This window comes from Musca domestica, unplaced genomic scaffold (genome assembly GCF_030504385.1).
Source record: "Musca domestica strain aabys unplaced genomic scaffold, Musca_domestica.polishedcontigs.V.1.1 1, whole genome shotgun sequence".
Classification (NCBI taxonomy): Eukaryota; Metazoa; Arthropoda; class Insecta; order Diptera; family Muscidae; genus Musca; species Musca domestica.
In genome coordinates, this window is record NW_026712114.1 from 31,964,261 (window position 1) to 31,991,200 (window position 26,940).

At 34.8% G+C, this 26,940-nt stretch overlaps 2 protein-coding genes across 2 annotated transcripts in view; one reads left to right on the forward strand and one right to left on the reverse strand.

The window, feature by feature from the left end:
• LOC101890657 (neprilysin-4) lies at nucleotides 1-2,186 on the reverse strand. The gene has a single exon (XM_005183387.4). The coding sequence runs from the start codon at nucleotides 2,107-2,109 to the stop codon at nucleotides 49-51; it is 2,061 nt and encodes a 686-aa protein (XP_005183444.4). The 5' UTR covers nucleotides 2,110-2,186; the 3' UTR covers nucleotides 1-48.
• Nucleotides 2,187-5,298: 3,112 nt separating this feature from the next.
• Nucleotides 5,299-26,940, forward strand: part of LOC101900656 (mucin-5AC) — a 275,856-nt gene continuing 254,214 nt past the window's right edge. Inside the window, exons 1-2 of the mRNA XM_059121734.1 lie at nucleotides 5,299-5,775; nucleotides 24,548-24,582. The gene's annotated coding sequence lies outside the window, so the exon portion shown is untranslated. The remainder of the gene's footprint in view (nucleotides 5,776-24,547; nucleotides 24,583-26,940) is intronic.

Below are 26,940 nucleotides of genomic sequence, written 5' to 3' on the forward strand. Positions count from 1 at the left end.
TATGTTTCTCCAATTTTATTTACAACAGCAAAACTCAAAACAAATTAATTAATAAATCATACACTTATTCGACGGATTCATATAGCTACCCTCGGGGCAATTGAAGGCCTTGGCGAATTCATCGAAATTAGCCAAAGGTCCAATGTCACGCAGCTGATTCGGTGTATGGGTATCGGCCAGCTGATTGGCTATATAAATCTCAGCATAATTCGAACACCATACCTGAGCGTACGAAACAAAAAATAGTTGTTTGTGTGTGTAACTGCTTAGATCAGGCAATGCGAGCCTCTCATCGTCTTGGGCATGTTTGCGATACCAGCTGAGATAAGCTTCATATGCCAAGCGCACACCACCGCCATCGGCTATATTCTCAGCTTGTGACGGCATTTCGGGTAAATGATGGCCGAAATAAACCAGATTTTTGTATTGATTTATAAAACATTTGCTGCGTTCACGGAACACCTGATCCGTGGTGGCGTCCCACCAATTTCGTGCATTACCCTTGGCATCAAAATTGCGACCACTGTTGTCGAAGCCATGAACCAGTTCGTGTGACACAAAGAAACCCAAAAAGGCAAAATTGTAGGCCGATGGGAACTCCGTGGACCAGGCATAGTAGGGTTGAAGGAAACTCACCGGCATGTAAACCATATTTTCGAATGGATTGTAATAGGGCGTTGTGGAGGCTTCTGCACCCATCTGCAAGGCCTTGGGTGGTTCATTCAGTTTGGCCCTTGCCTTCTCACCCCTCGTCCGACGTATTTCATCGATGTTTCGAACAAAATGCTGATCACTTATATCCATTTTCTCCACATCCGCAACATCTTTGGGATGTTCATAGGAGAGTATTTTCAATTTCATTTGTTTTAGCTTTTCCACAGCCTCCTTTTTGGTATCGTCACGTATCCAATCCAGACGTGGTGAGTACAAAATATCCAGGAACGCTGTCTTTAGCTCTCTCCAAATTTGGTATAATGTCCGTTCGGTGTTTTGGGGAATGTACTTGCGATAGACCATGTTGTCCATAACTTTGTAGAAATACGACTTGGTCTTTTCTATGCAGTATTCCACTACCTCGTTGTCTTCGGTTTTCGGTTCGACCATATAATCAGCCATGTAGGAGAAGAACAGATAATTTGCCACAATACGCTTGGGGGTTTTCTTGAGGATATCTCGAACATGATCCAAATATGACACCTGGACGTAAACCTCGTCGATGTCAGTGCTACCCATGATGTCATGTATCAATTGCCTTAGATCACCCATATTTTTGTAGTTTTGTTCCATTTCATCCATATCCATCAGGGTAAACATTTCCGATGGCTGGTGACCGGCCTTGGGATCATCCATGCCATGGGCCAGAGAAATTTCGAAATTCAAAATTTCCCATGCAATTTGCGTGGCCATCGATTCGTTCACTCCGAAATAGTTGTGCAAATAATATGTCGAATATTCAATGATCCTCTCTCGGCTATCGGCAAATGCCTCGCCGGTGTAAACTTCGGGATTTTGCATGGGAAGACGTGGCTCTCCAAAGATGACACGATTAATGGTGTTGTCACTAAAATCGGGTAGAACCATGACATTGAACAACAACTCCTGGCCAGTTTTGTAAATCATTTGTGCCAAAACCTTGACCCAATCAAAATCCTCTTCGCGCCATGAATCGCCAACTAACAGCGGCATTTCTCCAAATGCACTAACAACTTCCCTCAGCTCTTCGTTGTACTCCTCATCCAGAGAATGCTGGATTTTCAGACATGATTTAAAGAAATTCTTAACATTTGTATAGGCTTTGGTGTCGGTGGGATAGTCGGTCTCCAATTCACCCCTTACTCGGACATTCATTTTCTCTGACAATACTTCGCCAATGCCAATGGCTGGATTATCTTCGGTCACTGGATTGTGTTTGGCAAAGTTGCCACAGGCGTATTGATAAAAGTCCTCACAGGGATCGGCCGATTGATTCATGTATTTGAACATTTCAGCGGATTTGGCACGGCGTATTACATCCGGGGGGTGTTCTGGTGTTAAATCGCCCGTTGCGAGGGTCCATCCTTGTTGTGGGACAACCAATAAGAGAGCACAAAATATTAAAAAACGAAACATAATATACGCGAGGTACGATTGCCAGTCACAACACCTGAGCACAACTAGATTTGAAGAATTTAATTTTAAAACTAAATATTTTCCAAATGTACGGCTATTTATACGGGAGCCTTTGGTTTCGCCAATTTTTCAATCTTAGGCAAAAAGGTTATCAGAATATTTTAAATGCTGGTCTTCTTTGTAGGAACCTTCACATTCAAACAATTTCTGTTGTTTCCTCTTAAATCGGTCAATAGCTTCTAAGTTATCTTAGTTTAAGACGTCGTTTTGTCAAATTTGTGTTAAAGTTCAATTGAGCAATGTTAGAATGGATTCGAATGCATATACAATTATTGATAAGAGAGATCGATGTGTCTCACAAATTCATTATATTTTGATACTCTATACCATTATAAGGAGAAGCTCTTACATATCGAAAGGTAAGATGGTTTAATTGTGGGAAAAAGACTGTTAGAATATTATATACGATAATTTGGCAGATCAGGACAATTATCTAGGAAATAATGTCAGATCTGGGCCATTATTTCTGATAATCGCAGGTCTGAACAATTTTATTCGATATATTAGGCACATAGGAAAATCTCTCTATTATCTCAGACGGCCAGGATCATTGGTTATTCAGGACATAATGGTCGGAGATCACTATTATTTGGGAGAAAGTTAACAGAACCATAATCTCGCAGGTAATGGCGGGTTAGAAACATTATTCATGAGATAATGGTTAGCAATCATTTCAGTGGTCTGGACTTCCGAGCTAATGATCTTGAATGAAGATCTGAAAAAATTTATTGGATATATTAGGCACATAGGACCATCTCTGAGATAATAGGCGGCCAGGATCATTGGTTATTCAGGACCATTATAAAATGCCCATAAGGATTATTATCTTTGTAATAATGGTCGGAGATCACTATTATTTGGGAGAAAGTTAACAGAACCATAATCTTGCAGATAATGGCGGGTTAGAAACATTAATCATGAGATAATGGTTAGCAATCATCTCAGTGTTCTAGACATCCGAGCTAATGATCTTGAATGAAGACCTGAAAAAATGTATTGGATATATTAGGCACATAGAACCATCTCTGAGATAATGGACGGCCAGGATCATTGGTTATTCAGGACCATTATAAAATGTCCATAAGGATTATTATCTTTGTGATAATAGTCGGACATCACCATTATTTGGGAGAACATTAACAGAACCATTTTCTCGCATATAATGGCGGGTTAGAAACATTATTCATTAGATAATGGTTAGCAATCATCTCATTTTTCTAGAGTTCCGAGCTTATCTTGAAACAAATACTGATTATTATCTGTGAGTCAATATTCTTGTCCGAATGGTTGAAATAATGGACTTTTATCTCGGAGATGGTAAACGATCAGGATCATTATCTTGGAGATAATGGGGCAGGCCCCATAAGCTGAGAGATAGTGGCCGATCAGCCAGAACCATTATCTCGGAGATAGTGTCCGATCAGGCCTATTATTGGGAAGATAACGTGGTGTAAGGACAATTATCTAAGAGAAAATGGCCGGACAAGACCATTATTTGGGAGATAATAGCCTGAAATGATCATTATCTGAGAGATAATGACTGGCTAGTACCATTATCTGGGAGATAATAGCCGGTCAGGACACTTAACTGGGAGACATTAAGTGGCTAGGGTCATTATCTGGGAGAAAATATTAATTATTTGGAAGATAATTTGGAAATCACGACCATTATCTGGGAGTTAATGACCGGCCAGACCATTATCTGGAAGATAATGGCTGACCAGAACCATTATCTGGAAAATAATAGCCGGTCAGGACCATTATCTGGATGATAATAGCCGGTCAGGACCATTATCTGGAAGATAATAGCCGGTAAGGACCATTATCTGGAAGATATTGACCTCTAAGGACCATTATCTGAGAGATAATGGTCTGGTCGGTCTTTAACTCCCAGATAATGGTCGTGATTTCCAAATTATATTCCAAATAATTAATATTTTCTCCCAGATAATGACCCTAGCCACTTAATGTCTCCCAGTTAAGTGTCCTGACCGGGAGATAATAATAGATAAAATGCCAGGGCCATTATCTGGGAAATAATGGACGGACAGGACCATCATCTGGGAGATAATGATAAATTATTTGGAAGATAATGGCCTATAAGAATCATTATCTGGGGGATAACGATACATTATTTGGAAGATAATGACCGATCAGGACCTTCGTCTTGGAAATAATGGCAGATCAGGAATTTTATCTTGGATAAAGTGACAAGTCAAGACCATTATTTTGAATAAAATAGAGGGAAATAACCATTATCTCGGAGATGAGGGCCGGTAAGAAACATTATCTGAAAGATAATGCAACTCAAACCATTATCTGGGAGATGATGCCTGGTCAGGACTATTATTTTTTTTATAGAAAATGACAGAAAAGAATTATTATCTCGAAGATAATGACCTGTTAGAAACATTATCTGCATTATTATGACCGGCCAGGCTCATTACCTGGGGGATAATGTCTGTTCAGAACTTTTGTCTGGGAGGTAATGGCCGGTCTGGACAATTATTTCGGAGATAATGGTCGATTTGAACAGGATTTCTATTTGGAATGTAATTGTCGGACGGGAGCTTTATCGGGGACATGACGGTTAGGCTGGACCACCCTCGTAGCCGGTGACGATCATACACTATTTGACCGTACACTATTAAACTCATTAAATATATAGCTTGGCATTCCCACCAAATTGCGCTTTTTCGTCCACTGTGCTAGACCACAAATTACACTAAAGCCGTACGTAATGACCTAATTTCATTTATTCTAAGCTCCACACTGAGATGACACCCTGTGTGTTTTGCAACTATCAACAAAGAAGCGTAAGAAACAAACAAACAATCCTCCAAAGGGGGGCGGGGGGTTGGAGGTGAAGACCTGCCTACACCTTACACTGGCAGCTGTCACATGTAATTGGCACATGCGCCTTTGCCTCTAAGACCATGTGCATTTATTTCAAACAAAACACCTTAACTGCTGAGAAAGAGAACCATCTAAAAAATGTACCGCAATTTTCTGCCATCGAATTGAGAGAGCGAGAGACAGAGAGCATCCCTATGGCGAAGGGTTTGTCTGTCTGTCTATCTGTCATCCCTTGAGTGTGCCAGAGAATTTGCTGAGGTTTTTCAGTTCGACTTTCACACTCAGCGTTAACGGTAATCGCGCGGTTCATACGGTGTCGTCTCGCTTTTCGTTCATTCCTTTAATACAATAAAAAAAGTGCTGAAATCACAGAGTGTCTTCTTGGTAGTTTCATGTTCGGTTGCTTCCAAAAAAAAAAAAGGAATAATATATAGAAAAAAGTAAACCAAAAGAGAAGGCATATGAAAAAGTTTTAAATTTTTATTTGGCAGAAAAAGTAAATGTTGAAAAAAGGAAAAAAATCCATTTTGTGATGATGGTGATGATCTAAACTCAAATTAAAAAGGATATAATAAAATATTTGAAAAAAGAAATTGAATCTTAAATTGTGTTACAAAAGGCGCATTTTGTTTGGCCAAAAAGAAGAAAATATTGATTTTCATTCAGTCTTAAGAATTGTAAAAAAAAATTAGAGAAAAAATGTTTCAGAGAAATATCATTGGATAATAGTTTCACCACATGATTTAAAGAGTAAGTGCAGTGATTTTTTCTTTTTAACCAAAAACCAGTTACAATTTTTTTTATTTTTATATATGTTACGCTTACGTTGTCATCATTCGTTTATCATGAAAATATTTTTGTTGAAAAGACAGCAGAAAAAAAAATCGCTTAAACGAAAAATCGCGTGATTCATCTTGATTTCGGAGCTTTTATTAACAGCATGAGCTGCTCGGTCGGTGGAGTAATAGTAGAATTTGCTTACTCGAAAATAACTATTATAATTTGTTGTTGTTGTCGTCTTGTTTTTCGTTTTGGCACTTTCTTCTATAGGACTCCTTTTTTCTCAGCCTTTCTTTCTTTCTTTCAATTCTGTTTGTTACTCTCTTATTTGTTCTACTCACACATACACACTCACATTGGTAAATTGTAGTTGGCCGACATTGCCCTCAATACGTGGTTGGCAGGCATGTTTTTTGTTTGTTACAGCATTTTACGATTTTTGTCGTTGTTCGTATTAGGATAGCGGTATGTTGTGAGTGGGAAATTTGATTGGTAAAGTTAAACCATTATAGCCTTTCAACATAAACAACATCCGGTAGATTTGGTTCCAAATATTATAAAACAATTAAAGAGGACAAAAATAATACAAATACAAAAGGACATAGTCGACGATGTACTATAGGCCGTTCAAAATTGCGACCAACAGTAGAACTGAAAGATTTTAAATAAAAAAAATTTTGTTTATTTTTTCCGAAATGCGCTGTTTAGCAAATTGATATACATTATATATATCAGACCATAATAAGACTGAAGAATAATCAATTTTTGGTCAATAAGATTTGTAAGGATTATCTTTTAATTTTAATATTATCGTAATTATTGATCCCAGATCGGTTCAAGATCCGGGCCCAACTATTTTTTTTCAATTTTTAAAATTTTTTTTTAGTTTTAATTTTTCATTATGTCCTCCATCATAGTATGGAGGATATACTAAGTTTGTCATATTGTTTGTAGCACCTCGAAATATACATTTTAGATACCGTTTTAGACATGTATATATATTCTTGATCAGCATTCTATGTCGATTTAGCGATGTCCGACCGTCCGTCTATCCGTCTGTGAAAATCACTCTAGCTTCCGAACGAAATTAAGTAGCTTGAAAATTTGGTATTTGACGTTCGTAATGGATATTACAGCTTATGACAGGAGATTGTCTGTGCAGGTCCACGTCTTCGTATAGCCCCCATTAACGGTACCCCCCAGGGACAGCCTATGACAGGAGATTGTCTGTGCAGGCCTTCGTATAGCCCCCATATAAAGGTACCTCCCCATATTCGGTATTTTGATGACTTTAGCGATATTATTCACCTGAATGATTTCAAAATTGGCATTTGAAATTCGTAATGAATAATACAGTCTGTGTCAGAAAATTGTCTGTGCAGGTCCACGCCTTCGTATAGCCCCCATATAAAGGTACCTCCCGATATTCGGTACTTTGATGGTTTTAGCGACATTATTCACCGGTATCATTCCAAATTAGGTATTTGATATTCGTAATGTCTGTGCAGGTCCACATTTTGGTATAGCTCCCATATAATGGTACCTCCCTATATTTGGTATTTTGAGGTCCACGTCGTCGTATAGACACCAAAAGAGCAATCGGTATTTTTAAGATTTTAAAAGAATTTTCAACGGATATATATTTTTTGAAAATTGCCAAATTCGTTTCAAATCCATTTAATTTTGCCAAATTTTGCCATTTTGGGTTTTTTATGTAGAAACGCTTTTTACAAAAAAATTATATATATAAAAAAATTGTATACCTTTTGGAACAGCAGTTATATAACGATATCCCTGATTTTGGTTATTGCAAGGGACCTGGTCATATTTTCAATGTAGGTTCATGTTTCGGACTAGCGTCCATATACAGGGTGATATGAAAAAACTGCAACCAACTTCAGATTGATGTCATTTCTAAGCCAATCGTCCGACAGTTGTTAAAATTATTCCAGTGACAGCTCATTATTTGGTATAAATTGATTGGCACTGAAATTTGAATTTTGTGTCGGAAAACCATCCGAGCATGTTTAGTTAACGGTTTCATTTAAAGAGACCTCCAGATTATCGGTATTTAAAAGGTTGAGATAAAGTTTTCTATCGAGTTGCATGTAAATTGGCCAAACAGCAATATTGGATAAATAGGCATTCACAACGTCCTGGCGGAAGCGACTTTAATTTGATATTTTGAAATCTTAATGGACAGCAAACACATATACAAAAAAATATTAAATGTGTTTCCATTTTGAAGATCCTAGCAACATATTTAACACATATTTTTTAACGTAATCATTTAACGACTATTTTAAAAAATCTTCAAAGGTGTTACGTGTGAAGCCAGCCGATTTGGCTATATTTAAAAAAAATCCATAGTGAAAAAAATAAACTATTTTTCTTCCAAATCCAAAATTTCCAATTTCCAAAAACAAAAAAATTTGTTTAAAATGCTTTTTTACCAAAACTTGAGCCTAAGTTGACAATACGTCGGAAAATACCCCTCAAATGAAAACCGTTGTATGGGGATATACTATATCGTGGACCTTTCAGTAAACACAAAGAACTCCTTCTGTAGAATTTTAGACAATGGAAAATGTGGCTATCATCATCAAAATACCGAATATCGGGAGGTGCAGTTATAGGGGGTATATGATATCGTGGAACTATATAGACAATTCTCTTTCAGGGGGTAAAGTACTCACAAAGAGCTCCTTCTGTTGAATTTAACCCAATTCCACCGAAAAATTCAAATCAAAATACGAAATATCGGGGGGTACCGTTAATTGAGGACTATACGATATCGTGGACCAATATAGCCCATCTTCGAACTTGATCTGCCTGCAGATAAACGACTGATCTGGGCAAAAGTTTAGCTTCCTATCTTAATTCGTTAGATGACTTGCTTTGAAGCGATTTGGATGCTAAATTCTCATTTTATGATCGTTTTTGACCCTTTTATGTACCGAAGGACTGGGCCGTAAAAATGTTGACCTTTTGTGGTGGAGGTACCAGAAGGGGTGGACCGATATTGACCATCTCCGACCTTGATCTAAGTTTGGTAATAATATTACGATATACTAAGTTTGGGCCAATTCGGACACTGCATTTGAGAGTTGTCGTGCGCACCAGCCAGACAGACGGAGGGACGCCTTTAAATATTGAACAGGATTTGGTCCAAAGATACCTAAGGTCTAAAACCATTATTTCGATGAGGCATATCAAATGATATATACCATCTCTTGCCATGTGGCTGAGGATATAAAAATGTGGATTGATGGTGACAATTTTTGGAACCTAAATACTGCACTAAAACGTATCTCAAAATGACCATTATTTTGCAATAAAAGAGCTATACAAAAATTCGGACCTGTGCACTATGGGTAAAAAGCATGATTTTTGGCATAAAGTCATTTTTTTTTTTTTGGTTTCATATTTTGAAATTTAACTGATTTCCTAAATGTAGATACCCATATTAGAAAAAAAAAATGTTTTATATCAATTCGGGTGGCAACCCTTTTTTGCTGGCGAGCTTTTAAAGTCAGCTGTTTGAAAGTCACTTTGTTTTGGTACAACTGGCGGTAAAGATCAGCTAAGTTCAAGTGCTTCTGATTTGACAAAATTGAAAAAAAATAAAATGTGTAATTATGGAAAACGTTAGTGCAGGTATGTAAAATTAAGACGAGGTGCCCTTTTTGTCATAATTGTCTGTTGTTGTAATACTGTGAAATGTTTCGTTTATGTATAGCTTTATATAAAATCTATAAATTGTAGCTGTGTTCCGTGGAGTGTAACTTGTGAATGGCAAAGCATTGCAAAAAGGTATAAATGCCAAGTTATTAACAAAAGTGTGTTAATTAATGAGTAACTAGCCTTTTTTGTTCTATTTTGTGCCAACACGTGTTTTGCAGATAAACACGTGTTTGCCCATGCAGCGCTTATTGAAATTTGGAGCAGCAACAATCGCTCAGAAGATGCACTAGTAAAATATGTGGTACAGAATATCAATAATATCACTTTAAATGAAGACCAAATGCGTTTGATATCAAAACAGGTTAAAAATTTTGTAAATTATATAAAAAAGCATTTGCCAAAGTGCAACCGTAAACTAGAGCGATTTAAAACTAAACATTCAAAATGGTTTAGCAAAAGTATAATTATAGTAATGAATGAGCAATATGTTTCCCCATATATGTTTCATCTTGGGAGAATAAAAAATGTTCATAAACAAAAAAGTTGGGTCAAATCGGCTATATAGCAGCTATATGAAATAGTGCCCCAAATCATATGAAAATTGGTAGGTCATCTTGGGGGCATAAAAAATTAATACAAACCAAATTTTAATTCAATAGCTTCATAAAAAAAAAGTTGGGTCAAATCGGCCAGATCGGCTATATAGCAGCTATATGAAATAGTGCCCCAAATCATATGAAAATTCGTAGGGCATCTTGGGGGGCGTAAAAAATGAATACAAACCAAATTTCAATTCAACAGCTTCATAAACAAAAAAGTTGGGTGAAATCGGCCAGATCGGCTATATAGCAGCTATATGAAGTAGTGCCCCAAATCATATGAAAATTGGTAGGTCATCTTGGGGGCATATAAACTGAATACAAAACAAATTTCAATTCAATAGCTTCATAAACAAAAAAGTTGGGTCAAATCGGCCAGATCGGCTATATAGCAGCTATATGAAATAGTGCCCCAAATCATATGAAAATTCGTAGGGCATCTTGGGGGGCGTAAAAAATGAATACAAACCAAATTTCAATTCAATAGCTTTAAAATTAGAGTTTATGCCAAAATAAACCTAAAAAAACCATAGTGCTGTGGTTAAAATTGTCTGGATCTTTGGTAACAAGATTTTGGGGTTTTATAAAGGCGTGGGCATAAAACGTGGTCTCCCAATTTTTAAAACCAAAGGGATGTACGAAAATGTAGACCCTGGTGACATTCGTGAGGTCAGCGAGCCAAAAAGTACATGATGGTCCGTAAAAATGTTCTGAAATTATTTCAATACCAAAAGCTTAAAAATGAGTGAAAGAGTATAAGTCCTTAAAACTCATACGCGAGACATCAAGTCCGCCGTTTGTCTGACTACGTTATGCAATAAAAAATGAATTCATGCCCCCTGTCTAAATATTTGTTTCTTCCAAAAGGCATATTTTTTGGCACATGACTAATGTCAAACATCGTCGTCTACCTTCACAGACACCACCGCTGTCATTGCCAATTTTGCTTGGAGGACAATTCAGAGTAGCGCCGCCGTAAGGCACAATTTCAAGACAATCGAATAAAAACAATATCCCCAACAGGGCTGAAACTATTGCAGTAGACAACATGGTCGTTGGATTTAAGTTAATCTCCTGACGTCATCCCTTTTGTGTGTGTGTGTGTGAAGAAAGTTAACCGCCTTTTTAGAACCTCCTCATACTTTAGGCAATTCGATTTCATTGTGTTTGTGTGTGTGTGATAAGAGTTTTAGTTGTGTGTATGCGTGCGATTTTGCATTTGTATTGGCATTGTGTGCCACGAAGAGTAAGCACGTGCTAGTTTACGATACTTTGTTACATAAACATTATGTCGTCATTGTTGTTGTTGCTTTTGTCGCGCCGTTGTAGTAGACGAAAAGTCATAACATAAAATATAATCAAAAGAAAAAAAGGAAAAGAAAAGAAAATCTCTCATCTCCCAGTCACACTCAACGCGATTCTCCGCCATAGATTCTGTGCTCAGTTATGAAACACTCTCATTTTCACATTCTCTCATTCATCTCTGTGATGTGATGTTTCTCCATACACCAAAGTCATTTCCTTCCTCCTCGATGTGATGATGGGCAAATCAAAACATTTAAAGCGAAAAAAGAATGTAAAGAAACGAAATAAAGAAAATAACGAAAGTCAGGGATATTTCATTTGATTTTATTTTAATTTTGCTTGTGAGCCACCGGAATAGATGGGGTTGTTTTGGGGGGTGAAGTGAAAGGGGATTATTTGGTGTCTCCACCCCTCTCTTGCTACAAAAATTGCCATTGTAATTTGTGTAGCTACCGTTATTTTTTGTTTGTGTAAGCAAAATTATATCACACTCGCACACTCTCTCCCTCTCTCGCTCTCACTGTTTTGCTAAACGGTGGAGCGGGAGAGGACTTGTGAAAATGTGCTTAGAATCGGAATGTGGGAGGTTGGTTGGTTTTGGAAGCAAGAAAAATTTTGTGGTTTTTCTTTAATGGCTAAAAAAACAAACAAAATATGAAGATATTAGAAATACAAAATTGCTCACATGTGATTTTGTTGGTAGTTTCGTTGTTTGCTGTGCCATTTATAGCATTTGCTCTTTTGTGGATGTGAGTGTCACTCACTGGGTTATCTTGGGATTTGGAAATTAAATTAAGATTTTCAATTATTTTGAGAACAGAGGGGTGTTTGGGGGTGAAATATTTAAAAACTGTGGCAATTGTTGATAGTTTTTGGATGCATGATTGTTTATGAGCATAAGAGGATGCTTTATATTTTGAACTAGAAAAAGTGGACTTGAAAACGTTGAAAACGTTGTTTTGTGACAACATCAATATTGAAGTATAGGCGTACAATACAACGGACGCCCAAGAATCACAAAACACGGACTTATGAGAACAATTTTCGTTGCAGAAAATATTATGGAACTAAAGGGCTACATTAACCTATTGTATATATATATATATTTTTTTGGAATCAGAGGACTACGAAAACCGAAGGAAGTCCTGGACTTCTAGAGATACTTTTTGGACGGAGATGACTGCAGGGAAATGTTAAATTATGACTTCCTACTTATTAATACTGTCCTATGTATGTTAATATTGTGCTTCCTATTTATAAATACTGTCCTATGTACGAAAACATGGGCCTATATTGAAATTTTTCCAATCTGAGGCTGTACCAAAACCTAGAATTAAGGGGATATTTTTTTTGGCTGTACAAAAACCTGAACCTACCTTGGCACTAAATACCACTGCCGTTCTATCATCTAAAAGTACAAAGAGCTTTGGCTATCAATAATATTGAAGTATAGATGGCGTTCAATAAAACGGACGGAGCATTTCGTGCCCTTTGGATGGAGAGTTGTATTAAAACAAGTAAAAAAGCAGTAAATTCGTCCGGGTCGAACTTTGAATACACCCCACCAAATGGAACAAATTTGGAAATTTTCTAAAAAAAGAAAAACCGTTAACAATTGTTTTACATTGGGATCCACGCGAAAACGTGGATGTTCATAGGTAATTTTTGTAATAGCCATTAAGTTAATTAATACGAAACTTGAAACAATTCCGGTGAATAATGTCGCAAAAACTTCATAATAATAAGACCTGGACCTGCATAGACAATTTTCTGTCACAGGCTGCAGTGAAAACATTTTTCCATTCTGGAATTTGTGGTAACCAGTTAAAAAGTATCAGATGGTTTTGCAGACGATAGATGTATACCCTCAGCCAATGTTGGATATTTAAATATATTTTGACTGCCTTTATGATTATTCAAATGTTTGACCCTCTATGAAGTAGGTTCCGAAGAAATGGGCCAATATTGTCCATTTCGTATCGAACCTAAATAAATTATTATTGCGAGGTGCTAGGTTTGGACTATATTGGCAACTTCTTCAATGTCCATTCGTCCGTCTGCCAGGCTGGCTGTGCGCACGATAATTCTCGAAAGGAGCATTAGATTTGGTCCAATTCCATTCAGATTTGACACATCTCAATATGTCTGTCAGCACAAGATCTATTGTAAAGATGGTAAAGATCCTACTGATACTTCCCCCACAAAATGTTGAATAACCAACATAGTTCACACATCCCATTATTTCTACTAACATAAGATCTGTTATGAAGATGCGATATAATGGTCCACCCCTTCTGATGTCTCCCACACAAAAAGTGTCAACATTTTCAATATCCATGAAGCTCATAAAACGCAAAATTAATATCCGATGCCATTCAGACTTGGTACATCTCAATATTTCCATCAACACAAGATCTATATCTATAAAAGAGGAAAATGTTTGTATGTTTGTTTGTTTGTTTGTTTGTTTGTAATTTATGGACTCGAAAACCGCTGAACAGATTTTATTGAAAATTTCCATGTATACTGCAACATCGCCTGAAAGTAACATAGGCTATATACATTTTTGAAATTCCACTTGGAACTGGAGATATAGCATCAGAATCGGAGGTACCTCCCAAAAATTTAGATTTTATATGCACATATCTATTGATCGATTACAGATACAGTCTCCAAATTTGGAATGCGTAACGGAATTTGGAACAAAAATAAGTATGACAAATTATATTGAAATCGGTTCAGATTGGGATATAGCTCCCATATATATTTTCAACCGATTTCGTTCATTTGATGCCTCAAACACGATATGAATGTTCGATTCCAATGAAATTCGGAATGTGTGACGGGATTTGATCCGAAAATACATTTTTAAAATTATATTGAAATCGGTTCAGATTTGGATATAGCTCTCATATATATTTTCTGCCGATTTCGTTCATTTGATGCTTCAAACACGATATGAATGTTCGATTCCAATGAAATTTGGAATGTATGACGGGATTTGATCCGAAAATAAATTTGTCAAATTATATTGATATCGGTTCAGATTTGGATATAACTCCCACATATATTTTCGGCCGATTTCAAGCATTTGATGCACCAAACACGCTATGTATCAACAATTTCAATGAAATTTGAAACGTGTGATGGATTTTATCTAATATATTGATTTCCCAAATTATATTGAAATCGGTTTAGATTTGGATATAGCTCCCATATACATTTTTGGCCGATTTCATGTATTTGGTGCACAAAACACGCTATGTATCTCTAATTAATCAATGAAATTTGGAATGTGTAGCGGAAATTAAAACGAATATACATTTGTCAAATTATATTAAAATCGGTTCAGATTTGGATATAGTTCTCATATATATTTTCGACCGATTTCATGTATTTTATGCACCATACACGATATGTATGTTCAACGAATTTTTGGAATATGTAACGGGATTTTGATTAGAAAATAAATTAGTCAAATTATATTAAAATGGGTTCAGATTTGGATATAACTCCCATGTATATTTTCCGCCGATTTCATATATTTGATGCACAAAACACGATATGTATTTCCGATTCTAATGAAATTCGCCATGAGTGACTAAATTTGGTACAAAAATAAAATTGACAAATTACATTCAAATATGCTCAGATTTGATTATAGCTCCAAATTATATTGAAATTAGTTGAGGTTTGGGTATAGCAAACATATATATTTCGGCCGATTTCATACATGTTATGCACCAAACACGATGTATATGACCGATACCAATGAAATTCAGAATGTATGGCGGAATTTGGTTACAATAATAAATGTGAAAAATTAATTGGAAATTAGTTAAGATTTGGATATAGCTCCCATATATATTCTCGGCCGATTTCACATATTTGACGCACCAATTTCAATGAAATATGAAGGGTGTGGCGGAATTTGGTGTAAAAGTAATTTTTTTAAAATCATATTTAAATCGGATCAGATTGGGATATGATTTTATTAAGAACCATTGACACACAACGCCTTAGGCTAACAGTAAAAAATTACACAACAATTAATTTGATATACTCTTACAGGGAAGTATGTTGCTACCTCGAATTCACTACTTGCAATAGAAATGCCACTCAACTTCAAAAGATTGCAGTTTACTGCACGCTTGGTATTTGCTATGAAATAAATAAATCCGAAGGACAAACCCTTTGTGTATGCATGTCATGGCACTGCTTTTCTAATGGTTTTATTTATTTACACATTAAAGTAGTGCAATATTTTTTTTTTAATTTTTAATTTTTGTTTTTTAACCGTCATATATTCGTAAAAAAAAATTTGGAATGCATATAAAATCAAAAGGGGTAGCGAAGCGCACCGGGTTCAGCTAGTATGTTATAAAGATGTAAGCGATTGGGCCATTTCTTTTGTTACCTCCCCCCACATAGTCTTCAAGATTCTGAAAAATAAAACGCTCAAACAAAGCGAAGTAAGCATCCACCTCTCTTCGAATTTCACACAGACAAACATTTTTTGCTAACACAAGATCTGTTGTGAAGATGATATATATCTGCTAACCCCTTCTGACACCTCAAGGATCACAATTTTCTATACTTTTAACTGTCATAACTTGCGAAACAAGTCAGCGATACTTTACAACTGCTATATCCAAATATTTCTCTCAACCAGAAACCTTAAATGAATATGAAATTTTGTGATTTCGCATTAAATTGGATATAAATGCTGGATTTTCTTGTAATTTAGCCCATACCGAATTTTTTTCTATATTAGATGAATTATGACAAGTAAAAAGTCAGCTAAGTTTGGCCGGGCCGAGATTTTTTGTCGTAGGCTTTACTACCCATTATACGAATTTTTAAATAATTCCGGTAAATTATGTCGCTGAAATCATGAAAATATCGGGAGGTACCGATATATGGGGGGTATACGAAAACGTTGACCGGCATACGAAATGTTTTTTCCTAGGTTGTAGTACACTTTAAGATCTTCCAATACGAAATTTGAAACGATTCCGGTGAATAACGTTTCTTAAACCATCAAAATACCGAATATCGGGAGGTACGGTTATATGGGTGCTATACGTGGACCGACATGGCCCATTTAAGAACTTAACCTACCTACTTGTAAACTATGCATGCATTTTTGCCTTCTATCTTAATTCGTTCGAAAGATAGCGTGATTACAATAGACAAACGGACAGACAGTCGGACATCTCTAAATCTTCTTAGAATTTTACTCTTATCCTGAATATATATATTTTGTAGGGTCTATTATGTATATTTCAAGGAGTTACAAACCATAAAATGTTGGAGGGTATAAAAATGGAATACTTTGGTCGATTATATGTGGCAAATCACAAACATTTCAACATTTTTTTTAAAAATTTTCACATCCCTTCGGTATCTGCTTCAAGAAGGTCAACAATTTGAATAATCATAACAGAAGTCACAATATATTTAAATAATCGAACATTGGCTGAGGTATGCATCTGTCACAAAAAATCTACTGATAGTTTTTATTTTGTTTGTGTTTATTTCTCTTTCGAGACGAACCTAATGATCTGAATATTTTTTCGTGATGGGGATCACAGTTTCCCCGTCTCAAAAATAATGTTAGACTAAATGCAGAAAATGTTCCCAATTTTTCCAAGGCTCAAGTTCGCAGTTACCTTCCTAATGATGCTAATAACTCGTTGTCTATACCTTATTTGCAGTTAATTACATATTATCCTCTTATCTGGCAAGCTCACCAAATTGTGAATAACACAACACATTTTCGCAGCACAGTCACACATACATAATCCCTTGACACATACCTACATATGTGCAACACATCATCTTTGCCTTATACCCTGTAATTTTTAATTATTTTCCGTCATGGATACCCCAAAAACCTTCTGTCTTCTATGCTACGGAAATCATATTAGTATGGGATTACAAAGCAAAATGGAAAGCTTCGAAATTATTGAAATATGTTTCGATTACATTACCAATTAATTAATATTTAAAATATTAATACACACACCCGCACGAGGCCCCCATACGTCGCGTATGCCAAATTCTTTATTAATCCAAGCATCAACAAAATACATTAACATAAATTATTATTAACTACAACGTATTATTCGAACCTTTGATAAGACCATAATTAGTTTACAGAATTTTTGATTAAAGCAGGACATAAAATTCACAACAAAATCCCTTTTCAATTAAAATTCCACCCATTTTGGTGGCGTTCGTTACATTTGGCTGGCTGGCGGCTGCTGCTTTGTAAGCAGATGTTTCGATCTACAGTCTCCGAATTTACTCTTTGATATGTAAAATTGTGGTTGACGTTGTTGTTGCTTAGCTAATGACAGACTTTATCTTGTATGCATGTGTGTGTGTGCAATCCTTTAAATATGCTTAGTTAGAGAAGCTTAGTTTTGGTGTGGAGATTTTGAATTTATGGGGATTTTGAATTTATTTGGGGGGGAGTTGAAAGTGAAATTTTAGCTAAATTATAAATACTCGTATATAACGTGGTTAAATTTAATTTTTCACTTAGCAAAAATAACAAAATTGTTCAATAATGATGTTAAACCCAATCTCTTTTAAAGTTATATAGACGACTAAAACGGGATCCAACTTATAACCTACAAAATAACCAGTAAAGAAAGTCTTCAAGTCGGGCGGGGCCGACTTTATGATACCCTACACCACTTTGCTAATTAAGTAGAGCTCCACATAACAATCAAAAGTTTTTATGGGAGAATTCAATCATACACGCTATGATTATAATTATAACTTAAAGTTCAAAGGACTAAATATGCCGGAGCATTTGTATCTTTTAAATTCGGCATTGTATTGCCCATTTGGTGCACAATTAATTTGAAATCGGATAAAGATATATATATGGGAGCTATATCCAAATCTGAACCGATCTCGATAAAATTTGGCAAAGATATTTCTGAGCTGTATTTGATATATTTCCCAGAATATCGTTGTTACGGAGTGCATATTACGGCTGTGGGTAACAAATATAACAAATCGGATGAATTATATATATGGAAGCTATAGCTATATCTGAACCGATCTTCACCAAATTTGACATACTAGCTTCTAGACTCAATTCGGTCGTAAGTGCCAAATTCCATCCCATTTGGACAAATATTAGACGTTTGGTGCACAATAAAAGGTAAATCGGACGAAGTTATATATGGGAGCTATATCCAAATCTGAACCGATCTCGATAAAATTTAGCAAATGTATTTCTGAGCTGTATTTGATATATTTCCCCAAATATTGTTGTTGCATAGTGCATATTATGGCGGCGGTGGACAAAAATAACAAATCGGATGAACAATATATATGGGAGCTATAGCTATATCTGAACCGATTTCGATCAAATTTGGCATACATATTTTCAGGCCTAATTTGGGTGTATATGCAAAATTCCATACAATTCGGGCTGATATTACACGTTTGGTGCACAATAAAAGGCAAATCGGACGAAGATATATATGGGAGCTGTATCTAAATTTTGACCGATTATTTCCAATTTCAATAGGGTTCGTCCTTGGGCCAAACAAAAGATCTTTGCAAAATTTCATCTGGATCGGGCAGTAAATGCGACCTGTACTTTGTTTACAAAAATACATGGACAGACGGACGGACGGACAGACGGACGGACAGACGGACGGACGGACATGCATAAATCGACTCAGAATGTGATTCTATGCAGATCATCAAAAGGAACTATGGGTCTATCTCGTTTCCTTCTGCCTGTTACAAACAAATGCACAAAGACATAATACCCTGACCACCTTGTGGTGTTAGGTATAAAAACAACAAATTGACGGATAAATTACTAAAAATGAATATCATAATTGTTTTTGAAAAAAACAAACTGAGTACAAACACAGCAGTTGCGCCAAGAATTTACGGATTACCCAAAATCCATAAAGAAGGAAACCCACTTAGACCGATATGTTCATCAATAAACTCCCCAACATATGAGCTTTCCAAATACATCGTCGACATTTTAAAACATTTGACAAAGGATTCTAATTATAATATCAAAGACGCGCTGGATCTAAAAGACAGAATTAAAGAAGTAAAAATTGAAGAGGACGAAATCTTATTATCATTTGACGTTGTATCGCTATTTCCCAGCATTTAGCTTTGAGGACAATAACAAAAAAATGGGACATTATTAAAACACATACACAAATTCCGAAGGACCTTCTTCTAAAAGAATCAAGATATTTTATGTATGATAACAAGGTGTATGAAGAAAAAAGGACTTCCTATGGGATCTCCGGCGTCACCGATTATTGCGGATATCGTAATGGAGAAGTTATTGGACGCTACAATGGGAAAATTGATGACAAAACCAAAAATATTGATTAAATATGTTGACGACCTATTTTGTATTGTAAAGAAAACGGAAATTGACAATACTTTAAATGTTTTAAACTCCTATGATAGAAATGTGCAGTTTACCCTCGAAACCGAAGAACGAGGAAAGCTAGCATACTTGGACGCCCTTATAATCAGACAAGGCAATGAACTGATCTTTGATTGGTATCAAAAACCGACAGCTTCAGGACGACTTATCAACTATTATTCAAAACATCCAAGACGAATAAAAATAAATACAGCCGTAAATTTTATTAAAATGGTACATAGCATAAGCGACGAACGATTTCATCAAAAAAACGAACAGCGAATACGTAATGTCCTTCAAAACAACGACTTCCCGAAAAACACTATTGGCGATCTTATAAAAGGCGCAAAAAACAATAATAAAATCAAAACGAGGGATGCAATGGAAAAGTTATACAAGCCAGTTACATACAAACATGGACTTTCGGAGCGATTCTGCAAGTCCAATATTTATAATAATGACAAGTATCAATTAGCCTTTAAATCTAAGAATAACGTCAATTCTTTATTTAGCAACTCCTCCGAACTCGATCTAAATTTGATAATAATATTACGATGTACCAAGTTTAAACGGATGGAAGGACATCGCTAGATCGACTCGAAATGTTCTGATATGGATTTGGTCCAAAGAGACTTAGGGTCTCAAATCGTTATTTCGACTAGGCACTATTTGGCCGTATCAAATGATATATAAATTACAAGAACATCGAACATTTATATCCATTTTTATGCGAAATTTAATATTCCTATCAGGTTTCAAGTTAAGAAAAATATTTGGATATAGGAAGTTGTAAAAGAATCGCTGACTTGTTTTGCAAGTTATGACAGATAAACGTATTGAATATTGTGACCTTTGTGGGTGAGGTATCAGAAGGGGCGCGCATAATATCTCATCTTCACAACATATCTTGTGTTAGCAAAAAATGTTTGTCTGTGTGAAATTTGAAGACAGTTGGATGCTTATTTCGCTTTCTTTAAGCCTTTTTATACCCTACACCACAGGGTGGTCAGGGTATTATGTCTTTGTGCATTTGTTTGTAACAGGCAAAAGGAAACGAGATAGACCCATAGTTCCTTCTGATGATCTGCATAGAATCACATTCTGAGTCGATTTATGCATGTCCGTCCGTCCGTCTGTCCGTGTATATTTGTAAACAAAGTACAGTTCGCATTTATTGCCCTATCTAGATGAAATTTTGCAGAAATTATTTTTTTAGCCCAAGGACGAACCCTATTGAAATTGGAGATAATTGGTCAAAATTTAGATATAGCTCCCATATATATCTTCGTCCGATTTGCCTTTTATTGTCCACCAAACGTGTAATATCAGTCCGAATAGTATGGAGTACGATCAGATTGGACCTGAAAATAAGTATGCCAAATTTGATCGAAATCGGTTCAGATATAGCTATAGCTCCCATATATAATGTTCATCCGATTTGTTATTTTTGTCCTCCGCAGCCGTAATATGCACTCTGTAACAACAATATTTGGGGAAATATATCAAATACAGCTCAGAAATACCTTTGCTAAATTTTATCGAGATCGGTTCAGATTTGGATATAGCTCCCATATATAACTTCGTCCGATTTACCTTTGATTGTGCACCAAACGTCTAATATTTGCACAAATGGGATCAAATTTGGCACTTACGACCGAATTGAGTCTAGAAGCTAGTATGTCAAATTTGGTGAAGATCGGTTTAGATATAGTTATAGCTCCTTACATACTGTTCATCCGATTTGTCATATTTGTTATCCACAGCCGTAATATGCACTACGTAACAACGATATTCAGGGAAATATATCAAATTCAGCTCAGAAATATCTTTGCCAAATTTTATCGAGATCGGTTCCGATTTGGATATAGCTCCCATATATATTTTTATCTGATTTCAAAGTAATTTTGCACCAAATGGGCAATAGAAGTCCAAATTTAAAAGATACAAATGCTTCGGCATATTTAGTCCTTTGAATTTTAAATTATAATTATAATCATAGGGTGTATGATTAAATTCTCCCATAAAATCTTTTAATTGTTATGCGCAGCTCTACTAAATTAGCATCGGGGTGTAGGGTATCATAAAGTCGGCCCCGCCCGACTTTAAGACTTTCTTTACTGCTTTTTTTTCAAAATATTGAACCCTATGTGGGGGAGGCACCAGAAGAAGTGATCCGATTTCTACCATCTTTATAACAGATTTTGTGTTAATGGAAATATTGAGATGTACCAAATCTGAATGGAATCGGATGTTAATTTCGCGTTTTATGAGCTGTATTGATATTCAAGATCTGAAAACGTGGATTTTTAAAACAAATTATTTAAAGGACTATTATATCTGAAAAAGTGGATTTTTTTTAAACAAATTATTTAAAGGATTATTAGATCTGAAAACGTGGATTTTTAAACAAATTATTTAAAGGACTAGTAGATCTGAAAACGTGGATTTTTAAAACAAATTATTTAAAGGACTATTAGATCTGAAAAAGTGGATTTTTTTTAAACAAATTATTTAAAGGATTATTAGATCTGAAAACGTGGATTTTTAAACAAATTATTTAAAGGACTAGTAGATCTGAAAACGTGGATTTTTAAAACAAATTATGTAAAAGACTATTAGACCTGAAATGGAATCGGATGTTAATTTCGCATTTTTTGAGCTGTCTTGATATTCAACATTTTGACCATTTGTGGGGGAGGTACCAATAGGAGTGAACCGATATATCCCAACCAACACAGCAGATCTTGTGTTAGTAGAAATAATGGGATGTATGAAATATGAAGAGAACTGGATGCTCATTTTATGATCGTTTTGGTTGTTTTGACTTTGACCCTTTGTGGGGGAGGTACCACAAGGAATATTCCGATCTCTACCATCTTTACACCAGAAAATGGGTTGGTAAAAATATTGTGATGTGTTTAATTCGAAGACCATCGGACTCTTACATCAAATTTTATAAGAGTTACAATTTTTCAAAATTTTAATCATTTTCTCGGCTGACCTAGCACTGATGCAAATATTATGATTTGCAAAATTGGAGCAAAATCTGAGTATCTTTTCCATTTCTGTGCAGTATTTTTTATAAATTTTGACGATATGTGGGAAAGGTACCAGAAGGAGTGGACCAATATTGTCCATCTCCGAACTCGATCTAAATTTGATAATAATTTTACGATGTAGCAAGTTTGGACCGAATCGGATACTCCCTTCGAGAGTTGTTGTGCGCCCCAGCCAGCCAACCAGATAGACAGATAGATGGACAAATGGACATCGCTAGATCGACTCCAAATATCCCAAAGAGACTTATGGTCTAAAACCGTTATTTCGATGAGGCACGATTTGATAGTATCAAATGATATATATAATGTAGCCATATGACTGCGGGTATAAAAAGTCGAATGGTAATTTCCATTTGCATTTTCCTAAATGTTGCTGATTAGCAAAATCTCTACTACTTATTATAAGTATTAGTTAAGTACATATAATTTACTAATATTAAGCCAATTTATCCCTATTTTTCCATTACGGCTCTAACACAATACTTAAGCCATTTATCCATCCACTTTATTAAAACTAATTTAATTAAACTTATTCCTTTGCACAATATACATTGTCATTGGAAGTGGCCTTTAAGTGGAGATCCATTACGCCAGCCTGATTAAGAGTTGTAAAAGTTGTCAGTTTTAATTAGTTTCTTTCTTCCATTTTCTACTCCCTCAAAATTTTCTCAGGTTTAACTGGTGGTTGGACTATGCAAATTATTAAACTTCCGTCAAGGACTAGAATAAGTTCGCCTTTCTAACTCAACAATGTGTTTCTAATGGACTTTGCCTATGCATACGTATGTCAATTTCAGATTTTACGCCTCATTTCAGGTCATAATCTGAATTAACGTGGGCAATAACATGTTTATCTTAAAAATGTGATGCTCGACAATGTTTAATCGAGTGAAAATGTCCCAATGACAATGAGAATGGCTCAGCGAAATGTCTGCCGAGCACGTCTGGGTTGTTGAAATATTTATTACTTGGGGGGGTGCCATGGAGTGTGTGATTGATATTAAGAAGTCCTTTTTTGTAATAATGCGTATGCTTAATATGAATGGTAAAATCATAATGTAATGTATACGTATGGAATAATTGTTGCGTATAATCGAGTTACGATTATTATGTCTGTCGCATTAATTTTTGAATTATTCCACTAAGCTGAATGAATTCTCCGCAAAACTTAGAAAACTAATGACCGTAATTAAATTTGGCCAAAAAATGAAAAAAATCTTCTTCCTTCATACGTCAGCAGCCATTCCAAACCATAACCAAATTAATATAAGACGAAGAAGACACAATACGCCTCATGCCATGCTGGCAAATTCCACATTAATATTGACCGTCGACAAATAGTCCAACACTTGCTGATTGCTTTGTATGTTTTTCCGTTGTTCTTGCATTCAGACCTTGAAGCGTCACAGGAACTTGACATTGTTCTCGGATTCGAATAATTGGTTTTTTTTTCTCTATCACCATTGTTTAACTACTCACATGTCCGGCATTCATTTATTTGCCATTAACATTGCCATTTAAAGCTTTGTATTTTCATTTTATGTTCTTTGCTTGGTCATTTGTTGCGCCAATTCTAAGAAAATTGTGTTTTTTTCCGAAAATTAGTTGGAATACACTGTGAAAATATATTTAATTGCAAAAAAATATTTTCCTTATCTTTCCAGATTCAGCTGATAAAAATATTGAATTTAAAGAAAAGGTAAAAAACTTATTTACAATTAATTTGCTGAGATTATAATGAATTTAGGCATTATGATCGTTTATTATAAAATTAAAATATCTTTATAGTAAACCTGGAAAATATTAGCATTGCAGACGATGACAAGGTCTTCATACTTCAACATTGATTTTAAAATAAATTACTCAAAGGATTTCACGGCATAAAACGTGGATTTTTAAACAAATTATTTAAAGGACTCTTAGATCTAAAAACGTGGATTAAAAAAAAATATTTAAAGGACTATTAGATCTAAAAACGTGGATTTAAAAAAAAAAAATATTTAAATGTCTTCTAGACCTGAAAACGTGGATTTTTTAAACAAATTATTTGAAGAAATATTAGACCTGAAACGTGGATTTTAAAAAAAAACGTATTTAATAGACTATTAGACCTTAAATCGGGCATTTTTTAAACAAATTATTTATAAGACCATTAGACCTGAAAACGTGAATTTTTTTAACAAATTACTTAAAAGACTATTTGACCTGAAAACTTGTATTTTTTAAACAAATTATTTAAAGGACTATTAGACCTGAAAACGTGGATTTTTTAAACAAATTATTTAAAAGACAATTAGACCTGAGAATGTGGATTTTTTAACAAATTATTTAAAAGACTATTATACTTGAAAACGTGGATTTTTAAACAAATTATTCAAAGGACTATTAGACCTGAAAACATGGATTTTTTAAACAAATTATGTAAAATACTATTAGACCTGAAAACGTGGATTTTTAAACGAATTATTTAAAGGACTATTAGACCAGAAAACGTGCATTTTTTAAACAAATTATTTAAAGGAATGTTAGATCTGAAAACGTGGATATTTTAAATAAATTATTTAAAGGACTATTAGACCTGAAAACGTGGATTTCTTAAACAAATTATTTAAATGACTTTTAGACCTGAAAACGAGATTTTTTAAACAAATTATTTAAAGGACCATTAGATCTGAAAACGTGGATTTTTTAAACAAATTTTTTAAAGGTCTATTAGATTATTTAAAGGACTATTAGACCTGAAAACGTAGATTTTTTAAATAAATTATTTAAAGGACTATTAGACCTGAAAACGTGGATTTTTTAAACAAATTATTTAAAGGACTATTAGACCTGAAAACGTGAATTTTTTAAGCAAATGATCTGAAGAAATATTTGACCTGAAAACGTGAATTTTTTAAGCAAATGATTTGAGGAAATATTAGACCTTAAATCGGGCATTCTTTAAACAAATTATTTAAAGGACTGTTAGACCTGAAAACGTGAATTTTTTAAACAAATTATTTGAAGAAATATTGGACCTGAAACGTGGATTTAAATCGGGAATTTTTTAAACAAAATATTTAAAGGACAATTAGACCTGAAAACTTTAATTTTTTAACAAATTATTTAAAAGACTATCACAGCATAAAACGTGGATTTTTTTAAACAAATTATTTAAAGGACTATCACAGCATAAAACGTGGATTTTTTTAAACAAATTATATAAAGAACTATTAGACTAATAGACCTGAAAACGTCGATTTTTTAAACAAAATATTTAAAGGCCTATAAACCTGAAAACGTGGATTTTTTAAATAAATAATTCAAAGGACTTTCCCGAGAGAATTATGGGAGTCTACCCTAAAAAAACCGTACAAATTCTGATTTTTAATAATGACATACCCCGTGAAGTTGAAGAGTTCTTCACGGAAGACCTTGAAATGTCTTTAAAAAAACACAAATTTTACATAGAAGAAGTCTTTGAAGAGGTCTTCTTGAAATACCTTGAATACCTCTTCTAAGAAGACTTGAAAAGCTATTCTTGAAAGACCTTAATGAGATATTTATAAACCTAGGTCTTTATAGAAGACCTTGAATAGATCTAATAACCTACCTTGAATAGGTCTTATAAAAGACCTTGAGTAAGTTTCCTTTTGAATAGTTTTTCATAAAAGTGAAGAGTGTATCTTAAAAAACTTGAAGATATCTTCATAAAAGTTCTTAATGAGGACTTAATAGAATATCTTGTAGAGGCCTTCATTAATACCTAAAGAGTTTGTTCTAAAATGCTGTGAAGTGGACTTTATTAAAGGACTTAAAGATCTGACCATGATCTGGACAATAAAAGACCTCGAAGAATTCTTCAAATGACGTAGATAAGGTCTTCAAGGAAGACCTTAAATAGTTTTTCATTAAAGACTTTGAATATTTCTTAAGACCTTAATTGGTCATCATATACTACTTTGAAGATGTATTCATAGAATAACTTAAATAACTCTTTATGAATACCTTGAAAATGATCTGAAAAGATCTTCATAGAAGTCTTTAAAACGGATCTTCATAATTGACCTAGAAT

Bases quoted from the DNA above. Each gene is read 5' to 3' on its own strand.
- LOC101890657 (XM_005183387.4), bottom strand. From the start codon at position 2,109: ATGTTTCGTTTTTTAATATTTTGTGCTCTCTTATTGGTTGTCCCACAA.